The 19,972-nt window shown below is 31.4% G+C and overlaps 2 protein-coding genes across 2 annotated transcripts; both read right to left on the bottom strand.

Moving 5' to 3' along the window:
• Positions 1–444: 444 nt before the first annotated feature.
• On the bottom strand, positions 445–10,770 carry LOC132943349 (zinc finger protein 76-like). Its single transcript, XM_061012312.1, has 6 exons — positions 10,147–10,770; positions 4,937–5,166; positions 3,919–4,069; positions 3,706–3,837; positions 3,165–3,430; positions 445–2,840 (listed from the first exon to the last, which is right to left on the bottom strand). The coding sequence occupies exons 1-6, from the start codon at positions 10,308–10,310 to the stop codon at positions 1,921–1,923; spliced, it is 1,863 nt and encodes a 620-aa protein (XP_060868295.1). The 5' UTR covers positions 10,311–10,770; the 3' UTR covers positions 445–1,920.
• A 7,476-nt stretch (positions 10,771–18,246) lies between these two features.
• Positions 18,247–19,621, bottom strand: LOC132943214 (neuroguidin). The gene is made up of 2 exons (XM_061012092.1): positions 18,740–19,621; positions 18,247–18,654 (listed from the first exon to the last, which is right to left on the bottom strand). The coding sequence occupies exons 1-2, from the start codon at positions 19,468–19,470 to the stop codon at positions 18,465–18,467; spliced, it is 921 nt and encodes a 306-aa protein (XP_060868075.1). The 5' UTR covers positions 19,471–19,621; the 3' UTR covers positions 18,247–18,464.
• Between the last annotated feature and the right edge of the window lie 351 nt (positions 19,622–19,972).

Genomic DNA, 19,972 nt, shown 5'->3' with positions numbered 1-19,972 from the left:
GAGCACTGATAATACTTTTAATTCAACAACCTATCGAAGAATATACGATAAGTGCGTTAGTGCGTATAACCTTTATAAATGTATTAAAATAATAATAAAAAGTATAATTTTCTTTTAAAATTCGAACGTTTTTAGTTTTTCGCTACCAAATACACACCATAATATAATGTATATAACAGCTTATTTTTTTCCCATACAATCGTTTAAAGTAAAATAACAATACGAAAGATTAAGAAAATATTCAGAAATAATAAAATTATGTCTATGTGGCATAAACCGGCCCGGGTAATATTTTAGTTAATAATAATAAATATTTAATAAAAATAATATATTTCATGACCAGATCGTCGTTATAACTTATATAGCGCATAAACCGATAAACCCTATTCATTATTATACTATACCTATACAACAATGTATAAAATATTAAAAATGTTATCAATGTGACAATGTAACTCAATATTGTTTATTACGAAACAACAATTAATATACACGTTGAAATGAAGTATAAACAAAAACATGAATCAAATGAGCGAGGTATTATCCGTCTACGATAAAATACGTAGACTACATATCTATTAAATATCAGAAATACAAAATTACAACATTATTTTGTATGACTACAAAAATACATTTATGAATACACAAAAATAACAAACTTTCTCTTTAAACAATAATTAAAATAAAAAAAGTAATGAGTTCAAAACTAATGTATCACTTTCGTTTTGGGTGAGTTAAATTCCGGTAAAAATAATTTGGCACTGTAGTAGAATAAGCCTACTCGAGGTTATAAATAATAGTAAGCTCGGTCCCGATTTTGATTACTTGCTACATTAAGTTTATTTTATGTATTAAACGTCAAAAATGTATATTACATGGTTAGTCGTACAAAGTTGACAGTATGAAATAATTTTTCAAAATAGATTACATATAGATATAATATATTATATAAGCATTATTATGTTAGAGTTATAATATAGTATATGTATTTATGTCATGCCAATAGTGTCCCGGAACCGTATCTTTAAAGTTTAAAGTATTATAGTTATGTTACTATAGGTACCTATATGATGTATACTGTATAGTGTACAGTGTATACGATATATAGTATTAATATATGCTAAGGAGATGATATTCAAATTAAACTAGAATATAAATGCAGAAGTAAGTAAATCATTAATTTCATTGAGTAGTTAGAGTGAAATTATATCAGACCTATCCTATAATATTTTTAGAACTTATCCTAAACTACACTAAAAACCTTCTTATAGTATTAGGTTGTAGGTATACCGTATATGTAATAATTGAATATGTATAAATAATATAAAGTTATCTACCTACGTATTATCAAAAATGTGTAAAATCACAACGAATATATAGTAAAGAATGTACTAAAAAAATGTTACCGAATCACAGCTTATTACACGTTAAAATACAGAAATTGAATGGGTTAAGAGATGAATGTAATAAAGTTAAATCATAAATGCTATAGAGATATCAAATAAAAATTCATGCTGAGTATAACGTACTGGGCTAAATGTTTCTTTTCGATACAGTCAACCGAAGTCCCTAATATAATATAACATTTGAATATAGTTTTTTTTTTCAGGCAATTCTATGAAAAACATAATAAACGAGTAAAAAAAAAAACATACAATTAATTTAGTAACAAAAATAGACAATAAATAATTTGTTGTAAAAAATAAACGGTCATTTTCTAGCGGATATTATACGATTTTAAATAATCGCACCATAACTTAAAATAATACGTTTGTGTGGAGATGCATATAACACTAAATTATAATAATATATTTCAGGACGCTAAATAATGTTTAAGGGACTCACTATTGACTCATTAAATGCTTAATGATCGTATAATATGCGACCCGACACATAGTCTCCGATGCATCGCGTCGGGCTTCAGTGCGATATGCTCGCGGGCCGTCTGTGTTCGAGAACCTTCCTGAGCTGTTTGCGGGTGTTGCAGGCCACGGTCAGCGAACAAGACGCGGTCGGGTGACCGGCGACTGTCGTGGCGGCGGTAGCGGCGTCTGCGGAACTGTTGCAGTTACCGTCCGGCGAAAAAGTTGGTTCGATCACCTGCTGTTGCAGCGGGAGGCTGGGAGCCGGTACAGGAAATGTGGGTTCGAACACTTCCAGCTGTGGGCTCACCATGAGTGAAGCGACCGAACTGTCGAGACAGTGATCTCCGTCATCGGCCAAGCTAAGTATGAGCTCCTCGACGCTAAACTCTTCTGCCACTTGCAGCGGCTCGTCGGTGGTGACCACGTGGTGCGGTTCGCAAACAGCGAAATCCGTGTCCGGTTTGGATACCAGGATGTCGTCGAACGGTATGAGTTCGACGGCTGCCGCCCCCGCCGATTCGGCGTCCGACTCCTCGACGGCCGTCACTGTCTGCCGGACGGGCTCGTCGACGAACTGCAGTTCCTGCACCGTCTCTGTGGCTATGGACATGGGCGGCGGCTGGCTCGAGTCGTCTTCCGTCACCGTCTCGTAACTGGCGCCGTTGATCACCGGCATCATCAGTAGGCTGGACATCAACTCGCCGTTGTCCATCACGCACAAGCTGATCGTGCCGTTAGCGTCCTGACCGACTTTCTGCACGTCAACGTTACACTCAACCGACAGCTTGACTGGCATGTCATCGTCTGGCTCGGCCAGAATCATCTTTTGCACGGTAGCCGTGCTTGAATCCGGGCCCGCTCCTGTGAATGTCCGTATCGCGATGCCTGAAAGGTATGCATCCACCTCCACTTCGGCCGTTTCGCATCGCTTTAGGGCTTCGATGTTGGCCTTCGACAGCGGTATGACTAGTTGGCCTGAAGTTGTATCAATAATATTAGATCTTAGCGGGTTATTATAGTGTGAACTGTTCTAAATATAGCGGCGCAATTAAGGTGGTGATGGGGAGGGGGCACCATTCCTTCCCAATATTTGGGATTATTTTCTTTCGAATTCCACGCGACACATGGTTACATAATTTATATGGCAACCCATGTCCATATACAACGTATGCACTTCACCTAGATTTAACTTATAAAACCCAAATAGCTATTGATAAATCTTTTTGAAATTCATACCTCAACCCCTACGAAAATCCAACCCGGTTGCGCCACTGGTTCTAACAATCGAAAAGTACGTACTTTGGTATTTTAAGAATTCGGAAGTTGTGCTGTTGGTTTCGCTGTCGAAATGCTGTAGCAAGTCATCGGCGAAATCTGACAGGGTCTCGGACTCGTCCCAAATATCATGACTCCGCTGGTGTGTTTTAAGACTAGCCTTTCCCGGGAACGACTTGTTGCAATTCGGTCGGTCACACGTGTACAGTTTGTCGGCCGAATGCGTCCGCTTATGCGTTTTCAGATGATGGCTGGCCGTAAACGCTCGACCGCATCCTTCTTCTGCGCATCTAAAAATCATGACAATAAACGGACGCATAATTATGACGTACATATGTTCATTTGTTCAAGATTGTTGTTCATAGCTTTCTACGTAAGTCGTAATATTATGTGAGCTATAAGGTAAAAAATTGTTTTGAATAATCCTATCTTTTACAGGAATATAGAAATCAGTGTCGTAACTTGTAATCTATATACTTATTAGTTATATAGTTATTGTAATATTATGACATACCTAAAATCTTAATTTGTACATTATAATAGGTATTTTATATTTGTATATTACTTGTATGGTCGTTCTTGGGTGTGCGTTCTATAATGCTTCTTTAGATCACTAAAAGTCGTAAAACACTTGCCGCAGCCTGCTTGTATACAGTCAAAAGTGTCACCAGTGTGCAAGCGTTGATGAGCTCGTAGCCTGTACTACAAACAACCGTAGGTCCATCATATTTCTAAAAGATTACTGATATAAGTTGAATGAGATAATCGAAATCTTTACCTGTAAACGGTGTTAAAGGCTTTTTGACATTCCTCCTTGGTGCAAACAAATGGTTTTTGTTTTGTATGCACACGTTCATGGATTTTCAAACTATATGACGTCAAAAACGGTTTACCGCAGTCAATTATGTTACACTTGAACCGGTATTCACCTAACAATGAATATTCAAACAGTTCATTGCAATGTATTAATGTATAATGTATAATGTAAATTAAAAATTGAAACTTTAATGATATACACTGTATTGAAAAAATTGTTCTGATATTGGGGTTTGTTTTATCGAAATATGAATAAAATTGTTTTTTTTTATATTCCTCCACGCTCCACATTCTTTTGCAATATTTTGTGAATTTATTAAAATAAAAATATAATTACATTTTTAACCATCAGAGTTTAATTTATGGTTTATAAAAGTGCTGCATAATTGTCTAAAACATAAACATTTTAAACTTTTAAACTTCCTAAAAAACTATACATTAGGAATTAAAACAAAAGGTCCATTGCACCACTCTATAAGTATTCAAATGATGATAACCTAACTACACGAGTTACTTTTATAAATTTAACATTATAGTTGGCAATTGTAAAAAAAATCATGGACGCAAGACAACCGTATAGAATATATATTATGAATTATGATAGTAAATTTTAATAATTTTTTTAAAATCTGGTGATGTCGGTACTATGATCCAACATATTATTATAATATTATATAATATATTAAGTTGATTTAATAAAAATAATTATTTGTTAGAAAGGTAGCGAATAATTTTGCAAAATACAATTTTTTAATTACCTATAAAGTGAAATATTGGCTTCTAAATTTAAAAATAATTTACTTCAATAAACATTGATTATGTACCACGTACTATATTGTAGCATAATACGCCTATAATATTGTACATTTGTGTACAATAAATATTAAATTAATATATATAGATAGATACTAAATAAATATTTTTCTATTTAACTCATATAATACATTTTGTTTAGCACTTATCTTCTAATATTTACACACCTTTGTGTGTCTTCATATGAGTACGGAGATTTCCCACGGTGCTGTACGTTCTTTTGCACCCAGTGAATTCACAATAATGTCTTTTAGTATCCGACTGGTCCGGCGGAGTGTCGTTGCTGAATGAACTTTGAGATAAATCGTCCTGAAACCCTTCTTGTAATGTAATATCATTTTGTGGTTTGACGTCATATTGCACATAACTATTTGTTTGATAGTTGTAATGGATAAAACTGTAAAATAAACATTTTTGTAACTTCTTATATGGTTATATATGTATAATAGTAAGTTAGAACTAACTAGTTATAGGGTAGTTTATAACATACATATTATTTTAAAGTATAATGTATAATGTATATAATATTATAATTTATAAGTATAATATAATAATTTATTTTAGTATAAGGCATCTTACAGATTGATATAGGTACTCGTATTACGTAAGACCTAAAATATACTGCTATACTGTTATATAGGTATGTCATATTATATCATTGTACTTATTTTATTTTTTTTTTTATTTTAATTTTGAGGTACCCTGTACCTACGCCCCACATTAATTTAAAACTATTATTTGAATTAAAGCCACAAAATTATCTGTTCAGTGTACTTAACAACAGACAACTAGACAAGCAAACTTAACTATGTACTTATATAAGTTATATATACATCATTGTACGTACTAGAAAATACAAAATGCTCTCTTTAATGATGTGATGTTTTTAAACATGACATTAAAATAGTTATGGCATAATAAATAATATGCAGTACGATGTTATATTTAATTAACATTGCATACATTGACGAATTTTGAACTATTTCCAAAATTATATTTTTGCAATAGTAGTTATAGGCTTAATAGAAAATAAATATATATATATTTCAAAAATCTTTGGAAAATTAATTTAAAATGGTGTTTAGATAAATACAAAAAATACAATTTATATTTTTAGTTAAAATGAGATGATCTATATTTCAGATATCTTAACTAATACTATTATCAATGTCAACAAATAATATAATTTAATATCAATAATGAATAAACTTAAATATTTCATAAATAAATTGTTTCTTCCTTTAATTTAAGAAAGAAAAATAATAATTTATGGTAGCGCTGAGCCTAATAGGTATTATATTTAAGAAAAATATAATTATTATTATGAACTACGATCAATAAGGCTGGGAATGTAATGCCCTTAAAAATGGTTTTTCTGCCCTAAAAGTTCAAAATAATGCACCTATAAATTGTTTTACTTTAAACAAGTTTTAATAAAGTTTAAAACAAAAATATTTTTTTATTAAATTTAAAAAAAAGTTTTGCAGGACTTCAAAATTTCAAGTCTCTTACGTGGACTTTTAATCTGAAAAGAGAATTATTCTTATTTAATTTTCCATCTCCACTCTTAATCTCAATTTTAACTCGTACGGATGCGTTCGAAAAATAACAATTAATAATATTTGGTTAAATAAAAACCTTGTTAGCATGTTACAAAGAAACTTTTTAAAGTAAAAATCTTAAAATAAAATTTAAAACTGGATTTTAGATTTAAATGCCTTACAACCCCTAAAATGATCTAAAACAATACCTTGTCAATCAATTTTAAAAATGAAAATTTCTTATTCTTATTCAAAATACATGAAACGTATATTATGTTATAAAATTACTAATAATTAATAAATATCATGTATATATAACTTAGAAAAATAGTACAAAATGCACCGAAATCCAACGCAGCCCTATAGTGATCAATAATTAATAAACTTAACCATGGTGTAATAAAGTTATTCAATAATTATTTATGTCCGTGTAGATGAAATGGATACATTCAGCCATTTAGGTATAGGTCCTATAAAATATAATACAATCAAGATATTCTCAAAAAGAAGTTCTATTCACTATAGAATTTCTTTTTGAGGTACTAAAAATGGCCAACAGACTTTATTTTGTGATTCAGATGAATAAATCAAGAGAACTTGTAACTATACATATCACATTTATACAAATAAACGATTTAGGTTCCCAAGTTTGACGTTTAATACATTTTGTGCATGCTTCTTATCAATTATAATGGACATTAATCGTGAATGAAAATGTATTGTTTTAGTCTAAAGCTAATGAATCATTTTAAATTTCATGCAAAATACAAAATAAAACAAAATTAATCGTTTTGTTTATATGCACACTACAAGTACATTTTATATTATTTATATAGTAATAAACTAATAAATATGCGAATGTAGGTACACGCCAAATAAAAAATTATGCAATACCTATAGTCGTATTTTCATCAGTGTATAAATAAATATAAATTAAATTATATGCCATATGGTCTAAGATATAAAGCTAAATGGATTTTATAACTTAAATTGACAAATATAAATGTCACAAATCGTTAGTTTATTTTTCTGTAAACATTATGTTTGTAATTATTACTTAATCTATATCAAATTATTTACCTATTGTATTAAAAATTCTCAAATCTTTGAAATTTCCATAAAGTTAAAATTTCTAACTGACATTATTGTAGGTAACCGTGATTTATTAATTTAATATTTAACTTTAACAAAAATGAAAAATATAATGAGACAACTTTTGATGTTACGTAGTTAAGTGAAATTAATAAGATGCATTCTGATTCATATATTCAACAAAATATGTTGGCTAGGTCACTATTTTTGATGACCAACAGTTCGGGTTGTATCGTCATAAACTGCAGTATTATAAAAATTAGTTGAGCTATAGTAACTAAATTTAATTTTACATAATATATAAGTTTAAAGAATTTGACTGGATATGTAAATAAAAAATTACAAATATACAAAGTCTCAAACGGCATTATAAAATGGAACTAAAATATGAAAACAACACAAAATATCAAAATGTCTCGTTTATATCATAAAATTACGCTAAAATAATACGCTCTATGTGTGACATATGAATTATAAATTATCTTGCAAATGTTCAATGTATTTAGTTTCTAATCTATGGTACACCTATAAAATCACTATTGTAGGTATCTATATTTGTTAAAAATAAAAAATAAATAAATAACCTATACTCTATATTCTATAGTAAATAGTAATATAATTATAATAACAAAACTCTACTTTGAAAGATTTTATGTACCTATAACTAATGGACATTGAAATTAAAGTTGTAATTTAAAAAACATTGTATATAGATAGGTACCAACTTTTTTCATACAGTCATTGTGAGTATTATTTTTCTTAACGCCTCAAGTTATGTATTATTTCAATAATCGTCATAATTTTAATCAAAATGCGATTAATTATTAATGTAATAACACCTACGTATTTAAATTTGCCAATTTCCTCCATACAATACTACAATGACTCATAAAGTCAGAACATATTATTATTACTCTAATAGTTTTAAAGTAATCACTAATCGTATAACATTTGTGTAGGTTAACTGTTTCAAGTATTTTTGCACATTTCCATATGCTTAGTAATTTAGGAGTTTATGAGTAAATATGCAGTGTTGGGTAAATTACTTTTGAAAAGTAATAAAATTACGTTACTCCATACATTAAATATTTTTGTTTAAATTACATTCGTGTTACCCGATATTAATTTTATCACGTAACGTCACTTTTAAATTCAAAAAGTAGTGCGTTACAAATAAAGTTACTTTTTCAAAAATGAATTACAAAATCTGTCTATAACGACTATAGGTAATGAGTAGTAGGAATACTATTATAACTACTGTATAAATTGTATTATAGTATTAATTCCTGGGATCTTTAATAGTTAATATTGTTGATTATTATATAAGACTTTCGGAATCGTAAATAAATTGTATTGATTTTTAATTTTTCTTGTATATCCTAGCCCCTGTAGTTTGTTGTCACGTGGTCTACATTCATAACTTATTTAAATAACGTGAAAAATAACACGTTATCTATAGAAATTACTTTTAAAAAGTAATTTCGTTACAATTGCGTTGATTTAAATAAAATATAATGCAATTACTAAAGCGTTACTGTAAAAGTAATTTCGTTGCAATAATTTATAAATTGCGTTAGATATGTTACTACCCAACACTGTAAATATATATTTTTGTTTCTTAATTTCTTATATAGGTATCCTAGGCATATTATTTATGAACTAAAACACAAATCTGAATCAAATATTTGAACCTATATGATAACAAATAACATACACATTGCACAATACATCATGATCAAACAGATTTTTATCGATATAATAATATCATGTGCAGTAGATAAACAAAACTACAAAAAAAATAATATCGTTTATTAAATCGTAGAATAATCTTCTACCCTATTGGATTGATGTAACAAGTTCTGTCAAAATATTTACAATCACTTGGTTTTAATTTATATCCGGTTAAAAAATGTGCATGCATATATCTGTTGTGCAGTAGGTACTTAGGATATTATACACTTTTATTTTATTGAAATGAGTGTATAAATACGTCGCGGTTTTATTAAGTATTTATGGGTGGAGGCGTAAAGTGGAAAAGAAATAGGAACACACTATTATAATATTGTAGCATCATAATAATATATACATATACAACACGCGTGTGTTCGAATGACTAGGCTGCGCGGCGGTTAACATAATATTACAGCGTGGGACGATCCGAAAGTCGTGAATTTAATATATCGGGGACTACGTCAGAATACACAGCAACAATTTCGCGACTGACGACTACGTCTTGTCCCCGGTGGTCTTCGAACACACGACGGAAACATAATAATATAATAATAATATTACAACAAATAAGGTACGTCATGACGGTGTTTATACGGTCGTACCACCGTATATAATAAACAGGTAGGTGCGTACACCTGTCTGGCTGTCTGTGCGGCTGTGTACATGTCACATGATGCCAATTGCCAATACGAAGCCGAATTAATATTTAAAATCGTCCACCACGAGCATAATATTATAATATCAGAATATGGTTCACGGAGTTTTACAATGCCTTAGCTACAAGAACAGTAGGTAAGCTGTATACCTCTACTATACCAATATATTATATATATAACAGTCGAGGAACTCGTCGAACCATCAGCTCTGCGAAAGTACGAGACCCGCCGCAAGTGACCGCGTCCTCACGGGTCACTCGGTCGTCGGTCAGGTCGGACTCTAAACCAAACACTTGAAACGCGTAATGCAATACTTATGAGTTATGACATTCCATAATGTTATATAACCGCACTGACCTGTATTCGGTATTACAGAAGAACGCGGCACCGCTGCGGTCCTCGCCGTCTTCGTCTTCCGCCGTCCTCGGCTGCTGTTGCTGCTGCGGCGGCGGAACAACGGGACTCGGTGGCTGTTGCTGTTCCGGGCCGTTGTTGTAAACGAGCGCGACCACTTGTTCCATCACGACCACAATGCATAATAACCGACGGACCCCGCAATCGCCGTACTTCTGTCACGCGCGGTGATGATTTTATTATTATTACGTCGAAGCAGCGCGGCGGTGAACGCGATCGTTTCTCTAATCACGCTCGTCGGCCGCGATGAGAGCTGCTGCAGTGGAATAACGCACGAGCGAAACGCGTCTTGGAAACGTGACACCGCCGCAACGGCTCGGCCACGGCGGTGGCGGCAGCGACGGCGTCGGGCAGTCATCGGCCGGCTGGTCGTGGTGGGAAAAAGACGTGGGCGCGGACGCGGAGGAGGCGAAAATACGTAAATGACGTGGCGGCGACCTTGGGCCGCTCGACGGTGGCCAACTGTAATACGGTGGTGGCCGCCGTAGATGGCAGATGGTCAGCACGCGCCAAAATAATAAAATCAAAGCCGACGACGACAAACCCTTTTCGCGCGCCGCGCACGACGACGACAACGACCGCGATGCGGCCGCCCGCTCGACCGCGTTCGTGTCGGCGGCGGCCGCGGTCCTCGATCTCGGCACGGCGACGCGCGCGCGCCGAGCTCTACATTTTCAATTATATTATAGAGTATTATTATATTATATATTTATATGTTTAAAAATAATACTCATCCGTGCGCGGCCGCCGACCGTCTTTTGGCATCCACAGTGCGCAATGTTTACCGGACAATAAACAATATGATTTTTTTTTTACTATTTACACGCCCCACACGCCCACTCTGCGCCACGCGTGTATACTGTATACTTTTGTATTGTTTTTACGATGTAGCCAATTCTATTAACTTTTAACTTTGAATCAAACTCGAGTACATTATATTTTAATAAAATATTTACCATATTATAAAAATCATGAAATTTCTAAATAAAAATATAATATTATGTTTAAGTATATACTATACTTTTACATAATAATATACTATATATATATTAGGTAGCCATAAATATTAAAAGTGCAAAATGCTTATATCTAAACACTTGTGCAGTTATATAACCTAACCTAACCTAGAGGCTAGAAACAATTTGTTTAATGAGTATATAGGTATGTTCCCACTTTTCATAACTAAAAACAAATAAAACAAAAACCCAAACTAGCGCATGTGCAAAAGACAAAAGTACTCGTAATAATATACACACATAAACGAGTTACGAATAAAATATAAACTTTTATTAAACTGTATAATACATTTATTTTCTGTCTAATAAACGTTAACGTAGGTACCTACATATATATATTATAATCATTATTCAATAATATTAAAATAATAACTATATAATATTTTACTTAACGATATATTATGTATTTGTATTTAAGATTTTTAAATAACTAATAATTCATAAGTACTTATACCTATCAAGTATAGAAATATTTAAAAAAAACATACGTGAATTCCCAAATTGTTAGTGAGTCATGCATAGGTGAATTTGAAGTTTTTGCCAAGTTCTTCAACTATTATATATAGTACTAAAACAACACTATTCACTATTTTTTTTTTCATTTCCTATAATATATTGTATATACCTACCTAATTTGTACTATATCTTCTATAGTTCAATCATTAAATATTTAAATCATAATATTACTCTTTACCACAGATATAAATAATTAACTTGATTGCTAACTCGTGTTAATAGGTGAGGTCAATATCCACCATTTCTATGACAATATTGTAGGCAAAAGTAGGTATAACTTTAGCCACAGAACATTAGTAGAGAACCACTCTGCGCTATTACCTTTTTCCAATCAACAAAAAATATTTATACAATAATAAAATATTTTTTCCTTCATTTATTACACTTATTTATATAGGTACACATTTGTAATTGATAAGAGCTGGTACTCTAGTAGTTAAATTCCCACAGCTGGCAGTAAGCAATAGGTATTGTTAATTATCTATATCTGTGCAATTTACTAACTAGCAGAGCCTTACCAAGGGGAAAAGGGGCAACAAATTGGGCAAGTGCCCTAGGGCGGAAAAAGTTGTAACATTATTGTAACAAGTTGTGCCAATGGTGGCAAATGTTTATATATGCAGTATGTTTAATAGGGGCAGTGTAAAGTGATGTAAAGCATTTGAGTAAAAGTACCTATTCAAATACTTTTTTCCGTATTGAATACTTTTTATTTTGAAGTATTTGAATGGTATTTGAAATACTTTTTTTACTATTGAACACTATTTTATTGAATACTATTTTTTTATTCTTTTAATTCTTAATTTGTTTTTACTTATAAGTTATAATTATTCTTGTTAAATATAAATACCATACCGTCGTGGTTTTGCTTAACATTATAACAATATAATATTATATATTTATCATTTATGCCTTACAGATAATTTGCTTTCTGTTTTCGTCAATTAAATGTTTTTTTCTCCAGGAGACAGTTTATTGTTGACAAATGTCGAAAAGATACATCTGTAGTCGGTATCACTATTAGCTTAAATCAATAAAAAAACATATATGTAAAAAGCTTCTGCTCAGCGGCTATTATAGTTTATACTTTATAATTATCTAATTATACGAATATATTACTACTAATTTTTATTACCTAGTATTTACTGGCTACTACCTATTCACCAAGAAAATTTTTATCAATAATTATCATTATCGTTTATCGTTTATCGTCGACAACGATCGATGACGGTATGAGATATCCAAATATTCCAAATACATAATATAGCTTTAAATTAAAATATAACTCTGAAAAGAAAAGTTCATTTTTGTGGAGCAACCACGATGTAGAGAAGACATCTTCTCTACATCGTGGGTGTAACTAACATGACTGATCAAAATTTTGATTATTGAACGAATCATGTTTTTAAAATGCAATTATAAACAAACTTTTGATTATAACAAATTATTTCAGAACTAAAAAGTAAGAAGAATTTTTTTTGTATTTGAAGATTATTTCAAATACATCTGAAAAGTATTTGAGTACCTAATACCTATTACTCAAATACTTTACCATTTTTAGTATTTGGGTGGTATTTTAAATACTTTATTTTGAGATCATTTGAGTAATTACTTAAATACTTTTATAAAGTATTTGATTAAACACTGAATAGGGGTGCCAATGAAAATTTGCACGGCGTGGCACTGCTAATACTAGTACTAAATCTAGCCGCAACAGGTGGAGACGCGTTCACAGCAGTAACCCAAGGGCAACCCTTTGTGACTTTGCATCTTCTTAGACCAGTGCTGTAGCCAGGGGGTGGACACTGGGGGTACGTGCCCCCCTCCGACATTTTTTATATTATATTATATGTTTGATAAAAATTAAAAGATAAGGCTGTCAAAGCGAACCATTTTGAAGTGGTTGGATTTAGGAAATATTGTAAGTACATCCATCGTTATATAGTTCTGTATAGTGTGGCGCAGTGCGTGCACTTAACCGCGGAAACGCACTGAATGTACCTAACGGCCGGCGTTGCTAGTTCCCGGATGGGTGACCATCCGGGATTTTTAGCAACGTATCCTTGCCACACATACAAAAAACGTGTTTTTAACCGTTCCTCCTTCTACTAACAACCTACAAACAATCAAAACAGCTAATGGCCTAAGTTTCCGGACTCAAGCTCAATAAAAAAAAAAATTATATTTATTAGTTAGATAATATTATTATTATAGAATGTATTTATTATTAATAACAATACAAGCTGATTGAGCATCACTGAGCGAGATTGACGAGGATTCTAATTTAGAATCGACAAAACCATATTCTAAAATAGAATAAGCTATAGAAAATTATAAAATTATTAAGCAATTTGGTGAAATCTAAATCCACGGAGATCTTTATTATACATATCATTCTTTGCATGATATCGCAGTGTTTTTGGTTTTTTCCGATGTACCCTGTTATAGTTGTTGATAATATTATTTTGTTGTTTTTATAATCAAAAAGCTTGAGAATTTAATACAAGGTTTCTCGTGAGATTTATACACTAGTAAAGAAAAACCGAAAGTATACCTGTACAATATACCTAGACAACATATCCATAAGTTAAGTTTACACCAGCGTGTTGACGCGTTTATTAATAATAATATCAAATAAATAACAAAACAAAAACGTTTATTCGTGTAAACTTACATAATATAGGTTATCCGATTATACATTATATATTTTACGGCATTATAATAGCCATAATTTATAATTGATCGGTATAATTATTTATTTTCTTAAACATAGGAGCGGAGGGCAGCAGTATTTACCGACCATTTCCACAGCAGATCTATGACGCAAACGGTGCGATTTCAATGGTAACTAAAGTCAGTATAGTGCGTGTGACTTGGAGAAACATTCAAACGTCGGAGCGAACTCAGAATGAACGCATACAATGGCGGAAGTAAAAGGATTTTAACTGATTTTCTGGCGAACAAGTTCAACCGGACACAAAAATGCGGAGCAAACTCGGCATAAACACGCACATACACTATATTATATACATTGTGGTCTATGCCGATATAGCGCCGCAACAAAGCATTCGCCGGACGAATCCCTCCACAGAGAGGGGGAATTACCGCTGTTACCGTCGGATTCGTGACTGCATCACTGCAGCCGCCGCGGGTTACCACCATATCCTGGATACCATTTGCCTGGTGGACCGATGGTTTCGCCGAACCGTTTATAGACTCGTCACCGTCAAACACCAATACACCATACACCATACACCGAATATTAAATAACGAATTGAACAAAGTTTGAGTCATATAGAATTGGTACATTTAACAAGCAACGGAGTGCCAGCGGGATCAGCTAGTTTTTTATAGATTTTTTAAATCGAGAATGTATCTAGGTTCTTTTTATTTATATTCAATAATATTATTATTTATTGAAATCGTATTCATATGTTTTAGTTATACTGTTCAAGTACTAAATTGGTAAACACAGGAATATTGGATATAGGCGCATATAGAAAGTTAAATAATATTAACAATGAATGTTTTTTTAAAAATACTGAATTTCTTAAAACCACGCCATGGCTATAAATAGCGTTACACTTTTTTTGTTATACCTATGTAAAAAAACTTGTGGGAAATCTGCTTTTAACATTTCTATGTTAGCTATGAAAAGAAAAATTTATAAAAAGTGATAATTTGGTGCAAATTGCAAGTGTCACGGCTATTAATTCAAGAATTATAACAAAATATCAAAAATCGATTAATGGGGGGAATTCATGAATTGTTACAGCTAAATATCAAATATCATAAAAATGTTAAATTCAAGCGCTCATAAAAAATTAATGTAACTTTCCGGTAACTTTTTTTTTTTGTTAAAGGTGGACAAAACTAGTGGAGAATCTTCTATTAAAATGTCTAATGTTACCTATGAAAAGAAAAACTTTTACGAATTTCTAACTGAAAAATAATTAACTAAGAGTAATATAAAAATTAATTAAAAAACGGTGGAATAACAAAAAAAAGGTGGAAATAGATTTTTGATTTGTACTTATTTGTTTAATTAGTATAGTACCAAATTAATTAAATTTTTTTAAATTCACTTACTTTTTTTTAGTATTATTAAAAAAAAAAAATTCGCTTCCTACAAAACACAGACATAAAGGGGAAAAATGCTTATATTTTTTCAAAATTCAAATTGGACCTCTGGAAGTATATTTTTTTTCAGCTTATAGGTCTAAATCCACAAAAAACGATCAGCGTTCAACAGCCCTAATATAGTCAGTGGTCAAAGTGCCCCCCAGATACGGTGGGATGACATCCCTCCACTTTTAACGTCGAAAATAAAGTATCCCCCTTATCATTAATTTCATATATGAAAACTGTATAAAATATGAAAGGCATCCCTCCACGTATTTTGAGCCACTTCTACCACTGAATATTTTTGTTAGTAAATTTTAATAATATTCGAACAAAAAATGGAAAATTTATTAAAATCTCGAAAATTATCAAACTATATTGTATAGTTAAGCTATGTGGCTTTGTCCCCTACTCACTTTGCTCGCCATCTCTCAAGGTGTGCGTCCATAGTAGAGTGGGAGGGGTAGCCCCAGTCCCTCCTTGGCTTTTTCTGGGTCAACTATCATAACCATTATTAACTATATTAGGGCAGGAATTTTAAAGCACTAAAAAAAATGTTTTTATGCCCTAAAAATTCTGAATAATGCACTACTTACATTTATTTTTAATTTCTATATAATATTCTAATATAAATTTGTTAAAAATGACAATGTACATTTTAAAGCATTGTAAAAAAGTTTTACAGACAGAACCAATAATTTTGGACTTTTTTAATCTGGAAAAGCAGTATTTTCATACATAATTATTTTTTTTTATAGGTTTAGATCATCTATTTATATTTACTTGTACATAGTTATAGTTTGATAAATGTATATAAAAATCATGTAAAAATCTAAAAATAAAATTTAAAATTTGGATTCTTAAATTTCAAAAATTCTAAATACATGAAACGTGTATGTTATGAAATGAGCATTGCATATCTATATTCAGAAAACAGTGTAAATGGCATCGAAATCCCATCAGCCTTAATTATTATGTAATATAAATACCACAAAATAAATATTTTTTATAAGGTTATTTTTATATTAAACATGGATCATGATTATGAACATCAGAACTAAGAACGTTGCTTTTATAGATTTATGGCATATTGGCTAGTGGTGAGGCCAAGTGGCAAGTGGTTAGTTTTTACTTTTTTGATAAAAAAAAAATGTAATGTTCATAAATAACCAAAAATCATCATATCAATGCAGGGTCAGATAGGCTCACCGGGATACAGGGCAAATCCCGGTAGGCCCTTGTAAGCCTTTATTATTATTATTATTTGCATAATATTAGTGTTTGTTATTCAAAACATTTAAATGTACACAGGAGCCCAATCAATATAATTATCATTTAACAATATGGAAATTATTTATATAAATTTTTTTTATTTTTATTTGTCTGTCATCGCTCATCGCCTTTTAGGACAGTAAAAACACTTACATTTTCTTCAACAGTATCTTTCTGATGGGAAAATGAATCTAGTTGATACTTTAGAGGTCTTAAAAATTCTCAGTAGTTTTCAAGAGCGCTGAGAAAAATCCTTAAAACCCAGTCATTCCCTAAGGCAGAATTGACGGGAAAAACAAAACCTAACAACAATAAAGTCAAGCAAATAAAACCATAAACTTAATCAAGCTTACACGACACGAGGAGACCATGGTCATCAGAGTACGCATTTGACATACAAGACTTACACACTCTCATCTAATATGTACTCCAGATGTGAAACATGCTTCTGTGTACTATTTGTTAAACACATATTCATTATCCCAACTACCAACAAACTCGAACAAAACCAAATATTAACACCATCTCACACAAAGAAAAATTTGATCCCGGACAAAAAACAAGAATAGTAGACTTCATCGAGATAGCTGAGCTTACAGCGAGCGTACAAGACATCAATGATACCACATTACCATAATTGTGTAAGATATTATTTTAAAAAAACTATTCAAAATTGAAAAAAAAAACTTTAAACGATTGTAAACAATTTTACGCTAATGAACCTTGCATTTGAAGGATTAAAAAAAATAAATAAAAAAGAACACTGAATATATAAGTATTTAGAAACCAAAATTCATTGTTGTCTACTACAAATCCACCTACTATAATGATCCAACTGATAAGAGAATCAATCCCAAGCGGATCTGCTGTCGTATTGTCGTACGCACAAAGTAATTATATTTTTTCAGTTGACACTTGATGGAGTACAGTATAAACACTAAAATGTTATATATGCATGAGTTATTAACAAGGTTCTATAATATTACCAGTCTATGAAATATATTTTATAATATAGTCTGTGGCATTACTTTTAAGATTTTGGAGGTGTAGTAGTTTTATAATTTTTTTAATTTTTATTTAGAAAATATACAATCTGCATTTCAAGACACAATAAGCATTATTTTCTATGATTAGATGATGTTCAAAAATGATTTAATATGTAAAATGTAAATACACTTCATTTTTTAACCAGAATAATACAGTAATCAAATGTTATGATAAAAATCATTATGAATATTAAAATATACAGAACAAAGCAATTTGAACTTTTAATATCAATTAATTTCAAGGTAATAAAACATAATTAAAATAATTATAATATTTTAAAACCATAACTTAAAATTTCCTTTTCTTTTTTAAATTTTTTCCTTTGAACTTCTTCTTTCTTTTATTACCGCTTTTTTCACTAAAATTTCCTCCAAGAGCTGAAATGTCTTCAAAATGTGTCACTTCTTTCCCTAATTTCCCAAGAGTAACTGATGATAATTGCTTAGCTCTATGCTTGTCCTTCTTGGTAACTGGCAACCTAGAAAAAAAAATTGTATTAGTTAAGATAAAAATAAGTAATAGAAAAGCATTTATTTTTTATGTGAGACAATTTTAATTTATACCTTGTAAAATAGTCTTCTTCATACTTCTGCCTTTCGTAATCATACTTGGACTGTTTATTTTTTAACCCAACTGTATTAATTTGCACTTCAACTGGTGTATCTGCATATTCCTCTCGTAACTCTTGCATAACTGAACTTTGTAGTGCTCTCTTTTTTGCTCTTTCTAACAGTTTTTGTTTTTTAACTGCTCGTGACTCATCGCCATCATAAGGTACAGCTGTAACCTTAGGTGCTACATAAACACCATCCTTAGCTTTTTTTGAATTTTTATGACCAGCTTCATCATTATCAGACTCTACATCTTCTTCATGATCTTCTGCATCTGCTAGTCCATCAATAGTTGCACGAAATCGATCTGGATCATTAGGATCAACGGAACCAGATAATGCCGTCTTAACAAGCTTATCAATTTGGTATTTCATTTTAAATTCAAGAGGCCTTATCCGTTCTAGAACAGTTCGTTGCTCAACAAGACGTTCAATCGATGGGTCATTTTTAATAGATTGAAACTTGCATTTTTTCAGTATAATATGAGTCAAATTATTTATATAGCTCAATAATGTATGGCATTTTATATCTAATAAACTTATACCATTAGAAGCATTAATATTATACTCTTTGTTAATAATCTTATTCGTCGATTCTTTGGCTTCTAAGATCCCAGACTTGATATCTTTAAGCAATTTTCTTGTTTGGGCACTACAATCCGGCTGGGTTACTTCTTCTTCCATAATAATTATATTATTAATTATATTACTTGTTAAAATATTAATATAAATTAATTTTGAATTTTAGTAGTACTAGTAACGAAGCACATGTTTGTAATATTTTGTATACACATTACACATTATCAAAATTTAGCTATCAGCATAACGTTATCACTGTAATCATTTATAAGTAAAATGTTGATTTTTCAATTTACTAGTCATCTACGAGTCCGGTTACCGCATCATACCCTTCCCAGCCAGTGTTGTAGTTCGACTCATTTCATTGGCCGTTAAATTACCCGTCTAAGACGGCGGCAAACCAGCTAATGCCACTATGCCAGCACGATGCCGATGCGTTACAAAATTCAAAAAGTTGCCGACTTTTTACCAACCTATCTATTTTGTCATGGTGATTACAGTGGCGTTTATAGGGGAAAGACCCCCTAGGCCAGAACCCATAGTGAAATTGCAGGTTCAATTAAATCATTTCATGTATATCTACACTGCTTAGTTTTTCACTATGATT

This window comes from Metopolophium dirhodum, chromosome 4 (genome assembly GCF_019925205.1).
Source record: "Metopolophium dirhodum isolate CAU chromosome 4, ASM1992520v1, whole genome shotgun sequence".
Classification (NCBI taxonomy): Eukaryota; Metazoa; Arthropoda; class Insecta; order Hemiptera; family Aphididae; genus Metopolophium; species Metopolophium dirhodum.
Note: the sequence above shows the minus strand (reverse complement) of the source record. Positions and strands in the feature narration are given on the sequence as shown.